The sequence below is a fragment of the Siphateles boraxobius genome, unplaced genomic scaffold (genome assembly GCF_051911475.1).
Source record: "Siphateles boraxobius isolate OS27281-9 unplaced genomic scaffold, OSU_SipBor_1 55, whole genome shotgun sequence".
Classification (NCBI taxonomy): domain Eukaryota; kingdom Metazoa; phylum Chordata; class Actinopteri; order Cypriniformes; family Leuciscidae; genus Siphateles; species Siphateles boraxobius.
In genome coordinates this window covers 7,660,807-7,668,452 of record NW_027509181.1, presented here as the reverse complement: position 1 = coordinate 7,668,452, position 7,646 = coordinate 7,660,807, and the positions used below count along the sequence as shown (strand labels likewise).

General features: G+C 38.7%; 1 protein-coding gene across 1 annotated transcript; it reads left to right on the top strand.

The window, feature by feature from the left end:
* The first annotated feature begins 227 nt into the window (after window positions 1-227).
* On the top strand, window positions 228-3,992 carry mosmob (modulator of smoothened b). Its single transcript, XM_077206150.1, has 3 exons — window positions 228-453; window positions 3,187-3,399; window positions 3,494-3,992. Exons 1-3 carry the CDS (start codon window positions 342-344, stop codon window positions 3,676-3,678), a joined length of 510 nt encoding a protein of 169 aa, XP_077062265.1. The 5' UTR covers window positions 228-341; the 3' UTR covers window positions 3,679-3,992.
* Window positions 3,993-7,646: the final 3,654 nt, after the last annotated feature.

Genomic DNA, 7,646 nt, shown 5'->3' with positions numbered 1-7,646 from the left:
TTTCCACTGATATCCACAAATCAAGAGGGAAGATCCAGTACAGACGTAACATCGAAATACTTCTGATTTTCCTCTCAGCGATGCTCAAGTATTAGATGTTGTTAATGGTCAGCTCTGTAGTAACATTACGTGAGGAGTAATACTTCATAATGGGATGATGTGCTGTGTGTTGAATGTCATACTGCTGTCTGCATCATATCACTCAACTGTCATTCAGATGCTTACTGTTATGAACTGAGATCATCTCCATGAGGTTCCCACTGGAAAGAGGGAGTGAAAGTTGTCTCATACAATCCCAAACACTAAACAGACCTCAACTCATGAAGTTCACAATCTGAAGTATGAAAATGGATAAACTCACCATTATTTCAGGATGTCTCTTTCTCGCAGCAGATATCTTTGCTATTGCAAGTATTGCAAATCCAGATTGGATCAATACAGGCGGCCAAGAGGGTAAGAAACTTAATGTTCAGTCAAATACTATGGCAACTACACGTGTATCTGCATGTGCAATGTTTTTATACTTGAGCATAAAGAGCATTGTGTCTGTTTGCAACACACATATCCATTTAATCCATATAAAACAATTAATCTGGCTCTAATACATTTATTTATGCATTAAACAAGCACATTTTTCCTTGCTGTAGTTGTTGGGACACATTGCAGGTCAAAAAAGTGCACTATAATTTTCCATTCTCCACAACCATTTATGGGTAGAACATATAAATATATAAAGCATCTGGCATTAGCTGTTAAAAGCCAGTGATTAAATGTTTTGCATTAGTGAGATGTGAAGAAGAACGCTTTTAAGGGAAATGTGTTGTTGATTACACAGTGTGTTTGTTGCTGTATTAATGAAGTCTGTTGGGAATTGTCTTCCACAGAGATGAGATCCACACAGCAGTTAATTAGTTGGAAAATTGTTCTGTTATGCAAACGTGGGAATAATATTAATAGACTGTTGTTGCTGCGAATGATCTTGCAAAGGATTTTTTACTTCACTTTAACTCTCAAATAAGACAAAAATATTCATTAAACTTTCTGACTTTTAACACATTATGGGCCAGCAGGGTCTGCAGACATTAGTTTTGTTGAAGAAGAGCTTTTTTTAATTTAAATTTGACAAATTATTATGAAGATACTCTCCCAGACGAATGTGTCACAAAACAGATGTTCAGCAGCCGTTTCTTTTTTTCCCCCATAGAGATGTAGCAGAGAACAAAAAGTACAATGCTTACTGAATGCTGTAAACATTCACAGCACAATCTTACTGGAGAAATATTCTATCTAAAATATTGTTGCATAATGATGCTAAACTGTACACACTGTACGTTGCAATTTTCTCTGAATGTGCAAGACTTCCAGTTCATTAGCTGCTATAGGTAAATAACTAAGAATAGCAAAGTGCAGTAAATGGGAAGAAAAACAATGTGCTACAAACCATGCTTATAATGATGATGACAATACATTAAAATAAAATGGTATGAAAAACTAGTTTTTTCAGTCAAGCAGCATAACAAGCGGTTTTGTACAGCTAAAAATAACTGGCAGTGGATGACACCGGAAGCCAGGCGCATTCAATTTACAAATGGCCGCTCTCGCTCTCAGTTAAAAATAAGATGGATAATTGACTGTTCTCCCACTCAACCTATGTCCTATGTAGCTGTGCTACTTTCATCTCTGTTGTATCACAGCTCTTTTTGTTCTGACATAATAAAACAATCCAAAACAGTATTTCACGTCCATATAATTGTTTCTGGTAAGTAGTGTGTGTTAAACTTTGTATATATATGTGTATATACATTTACATTCAAATGATATAGCAAATGAGGCACATAATTTACTCAAATATATATAAATATGTTTCAAAGACTTCTGCACTACATTAAAAAGCTGATGGTAGATTTTGAGACAAAGGGGTAAACAACTGTTCTTATGGATGTGCAGGGAAAGAACAGGATACCCTGTGCAGTGACTTTGAATAAAACTTCCCCACGGTAAAGCTGGATTGGGCAGTTTTTCAACCAATTACTCGCATTTTGTTGGTGTTTGTTGGAGTTGGTGTCCAGCAGACCTCCCAATGAGATTTTTACATTAGTCTTTTATCTTGATCATACAGCTTAACCGTATAAAGTCTACTGTATCATATTTGATACACACATTTCTAATGCCTCTAAATTATTGAGTTATCAAAACTAAACGAAAAACTGTTGTACACAATCTGCTACATGCTTTCTGTCTTCTGATTTACTGTTTATACTTTTTAGCAAGTAAAAAGCCTTTTAGTAAAATTTAAAAATGTTTTTGCTGTGAAATCTTCACTGATATTAATAAAGTAAATGTAAGATTAAGTTTTATATTCGTAATATTTCAAGTTGAACACTTACTGAACACCTACTAAAGTGAAGCAACTTAGGTTTGCTTGATTATCTAAACAATTTTTCAGAAAAATATCATGGTAAAATGCAAGTATCAAATATGAGATATTATGATTTTGAGGAATGTTCATTTGTAAATTTGAATCAGAGGTGCACTGCATTATATCATATGTGTTCGACCCCTATAATTAAGACTACAGAGGTTTGATCATAAAACTAAGCATTTAAATATCATCTTACTTAGACATTATTGGGAGATATAGAGTAATATCTTATATTTATGTATTTTATGCAAGTAGTCTGCTATACTGTTATAAAGATTTCATTGATTTTCATTACAAGCTATCATAATTTCATCTTACTTTTGGTCATATAAATATCCGCAACTGCAAAGTTATAGGCTAGGTTTTCAAAAGATTTTCTAATGTCCTGAGTCACAAAGCTTTCAAAAACAGTATGATTTAAGATATATTTGAATCAATTGTTAGTGTATTTGTAGAAATGGTTACTAATTCCCCCTCTTTCCTCAGCTCGATTTAAATTACAAAATTTAGTGTGGAATTCTGAACATTATAAGAGACTCCTATAACTCTGTTCTTCTTGTTTTTGTCCATTTTACAGGAAATCTGCATATATCATATATTGATATCATCATTATGCCCTTTTGTAAAGTACTTAAAGGAACATGACATTATTTACTCACCCTGATGTAATTTCTGTATGCTGTTTTATCTTCTTGTGTTATGTGGTGTTAAACAAAGACTTTTACTCTTTAAAGTCATGACATTTTCATGTGTTTTGCATGTAGGAGCTCTTACTGTGGGTCTAGTCAAGCAATGCCAGACCATCCATGGTCGAAACAGGATATGTATCTCCCCAAGCCTTCCTCCAGAATGGGTCATTACCCTGTTCTTCATTATTTTGGGCATCGTCTCGCTCTCCATCACATGTGGCCTGCTTGTGATCTCACACTGGCGGCGAGAGGCAACAAAGTATGCCCGCTGGATTGCTTTCATGGCAAGTAGGTTACCTAAAGGGAAAATTGATTTGCACAAATAATCCAAGTCTGTTGATTGGTTTTAATAACCTTATGTTATCTTTTTTGCTTTTCATAGTGATCCTTTTCTGCATGGCTGCCCTCATATTTCCAGTTGGATTTTACATCAATCAAGTCGGAGGACAACCTTACAAATTACCCAATAATACTGTTGTTGGGTCCTCATATGTACTTTTTGTTTTATCAATATTTTTCACAATAGTTGGACTTCTTTTTGCTGGTAAAGTCTGTCTGCCTGGCTGACAATTCCTCTGGTTTAAAGATTTTTTTATGCTAAATATTTGAACTACTTGACTTTTTCAATGCCAGTGTGGTTCAACTGATGACAACCAAATGGGTCAACTTCAGACGGATTACACATTGACACAAAAGGGCCTTTTCGCAGTGGAGATTTTATTTGAATTATACTGTGGTCAAAATTTTGGTCAGATTTACGATAATGTACAGTCATTAACACTAAAATGATCCTTGTATCATCCTGTGGGGATTTATTTTGCTATAATGACCAGCTGACTGTACATTATCCTGCTTAGGCATGGCTACTCACCAAATAAATAAATGGAAAACACTGGTTTGAGTTTAAATGATTTATAAAATTGTATAATGCATATTACTTTAAAGGTACATTCAGTTCTACACTCACATGATATCAAGACTACACACAATAGTTTTCTATAAAAAGAGTTTTAATAATGTACAGTGCAAGCGCTCCACCCATCCATGTATTTGGCCATGTTGAAATTACATGACCTGCTGTTTCATTAAACGATGGAGAGAATCGTCAGGCTTATTGGTTGCCGCCTCTGTGGATATCATAACCCTAGTAGCACAGTGTTGTTGAGTGATGCGAAGAGCGAAAGACAATGGAACACAGAGGGCGTAAAACTACATTTTTGCCACACCTGCCAATGGCCGATGACCATTGGTGAAAATTTACTATCCATAAATATTTTGCCATGACAAATTTAGATACCAGTGGAAATTCTTTATTGCAATTTCAATACCACAGCTAAAACTACTAGACTACTATAAAATGAAAACATTATTACAGACAAGTAAAATAAGACCAAAGATACAATAGAACAAAGAAACAAATGAAATAAACAGTGCTTTCCAAGTAGGTTTTTCAGGTAGATCTAATAGTAGTTTGCAGGTTTGCAGTAGTTAAATTGAGCGCCTTGTTTTTAAATGCTAGCATCGTGCGCGAGAGGCTGCAAAATACCTTTGTATTCCCTTTTCACGTATTCTTGCGCTTGAATATTTTAATTAATTGACGTGAGGATGCAGCACTGGCCCGTCAGCTGACCAGAGTGTCGTCCACGTTTGTTTATATTCATGTTCTCACAACATTGCATTGTGAGAATTAATAAAATGTTACCAGCCAACTAGCGATTGATACCGTTTCATATACTTGCCGAATAAGCTGATCTGAAGCCAGAAGACATAAAAGACCATCAAAGATTAAAACGAGCTTAAACATCGGTACACTACACAAGATGGAAAGATTTGATGGAGAAGATCCCGAGTAGTGATGTCCAAGTTGCAGCTTTTTTGTTGGACGGGTAAGACCATTTCTAAAATTCTAAAAAGCGTACTTTATACACTCACCTAAAGGATTATTAGGAACACCATACTAATACTGTGTTTGACCCCCTTTCACCTTCAGAACTGCCTTAATTCTACGTGGCATTGATTCAACAAGGTGCTGAAAGCATTCTTTAGAAATGTTGGCCCATATTGATAGGATAGCATCTTGCAGTTGATGAACATTTGTGGGATGCACATCCAGGGCACGAACCTCCCGTTCCTCCACATCCCAAAGATGCTCTATTGGGTTGAGATCTGGTGACTGTGGGGGCCATTTTAGTACAGTGAACTCATTGTCATGTTCAAGAAACCAATTTGAAATGATTCGAGCTTTGTGAAATGGTGCATTATCCTGCTGGAAGTAGTTATCAGAGGATGAGTACATGGTGGCCATAAAGGGATGGACATGGTCAGAAACAATGCTCAGGTAGGCCGTGGCATTTAAACGATGCCCAATTGTCACTAAGGGGCCTAAAGTGTGCCAAGAAAACATCCCCCACACCATTACACCAGCACCAGCAGTGGTAACAAGGCATGATGGATCCATGTTCTCATTCTGTTTACGCCAAATTCTGACTCTACCATCTGAATGTCTCAACAGAAATCGAGACTCATCAGACCAGGCAACATTTTTCCAGTCTTCAACTGTCCAATTTTGGTGAGCTCTTGCACATTGTAGCCTCTTTTTCCTATTTGTAGTGGAGACGAGTGGTACCCGGTGGGGTCTTCTGCTATTGTAGCCCATCCACCTCAAGGTTGTGCGTGTTGTGGCTTCACAAATGCTTTGCTGCATACCTCGGTTGTAACGAGTGGTTATTTCAGTCAAAGTTGCTCTTCTATCAGCTTGAATCAGTCGGCTCCTCTGACTTCTAGCATCAACACGGCATTTTCTGCCACAGGACTGCCGCATACTTGATGTTTTTCCCTTTTCACACCATTCTTTGTAAACCCTAGAAATGGTTGTGCGTGAAAATCCCAGTAACTCAGCCGATTGTGAAATACTCAGACCGGCCCGTCTGGCACCAACAACCATGCTCAAAATTGCTTAAATCACCTTTCTTTCCCATTCTGACATTCAGTTTGGAGTTCAGGAGATTGTCTTGACCAGGACCTCACCCCTGAATGCATTGAAGCAACTGCCATGTGATTGGTTGATTAGATAATTGCATTAATGAGAAATTGAACAGGTGTTCCTAATAATCCTTTAGGTGAGTGTATAGCCTAAAACACGATCATGCAGTTGCAGCGTATAGGCTACCCATTATGGAATAGGAGCTTATAAAGAACAACGTTAGCTAAATAACTATGCACCTTTATAGCTCCCATGAAGTTACCATGACATGTATATTGGCGGATAGGCGGCACGCGGTTTGTGTCGAAGCGGAGCTCCGTCGAATTGATTCATAATCCTTGATTTTCTACTTTACACTCATTTATAAACAAGCATTTTCTATTTTTACAGCATGTGAACATATCTTTGATACTATTACTTATAAAAAACAATCGGATTGCTTTGATATCGCTACTTATATCCAACTTTCCGAATTTCCACTACTAGCCTTAAGCCCGCTAGCATTGCACGCGTGCGTGGCCTAGCATTGCACGTGTTGTGATATTGGTAGTATCACTATTAAATTATTTTTCATGTGTTATAATGGCGAATAAATCGGATGTGTGTCTAACGTTACCTCTGAGTGCAGGTGAGGACACATTTGAGCTGCATTCGGTGCAGTTAGAGCTGGAGTCCGATCTGCGAGATCGGCGATCAGCACTTGAAACATCACGCGCCGATGCTCACAAGTCAGTGGTTAGTAACTTTTTGACTCCGAAGTCGTCTACTCCGTGTGTTTCTCTGCACAGGACCCAAGCACCCAGGACGCGATCATCCCTGGCTTCATTCACTCCGGCACCGACACAACACCATGGACCCTGGATGATCCCACAGCGGAAGACACGAGCCAGGACCAGAGCAAGAACCTCTCCGCCTCTCCCGGTCTTCGAGATCTCCACCCGGAACCGCTTCTCCCCTCTTCACGAGTCGGAACGCGACAACGCCGTGATCATCGGCAGTTCCATCATTCGTCATGTCCGCGCTACCTCAGATAAAGGTAAGGTGCGCACTCACTGCTTTCCTGGTGCTCGTGTTCTAGATGTCGCTGCAGAGGTTCCCGAGATCCTGAACGCTGACGAGCGCGTCGGAGCTGTTGTGCTGCCCGCTACAAGGACTACAGGAGCCTGATCAAGACGGTTCGCAGCACATCGCCTGAAGCAACGATCATCGTGTCTGGACCGCTTCCAACGTACCGACAAGGACAAGAAAGGTTCAGTAGATTATTTGCACTAAATTAATGGTTAATGTCATGGTGTAATGAACAGAAACTGCTCTTTGTAAATAATTGGAATCTGTTCTGGGAGCGACCTAGGCTCTACCGTGCTGATGGCCTGCACCCCAGCAGAATCGCAGCGGCTATTCTGTCGGACAACATCTCCAAGACATTACACACCATATGACTAGTAAGTCAAAGTCCAAATCACAGTCTTTGCTCTCCCAACTTAATTGATATCATAAGTAGTGTGTAGAACATTATATAGAAACTGTATCTATTCCTCGTTTAGTGAGGCCA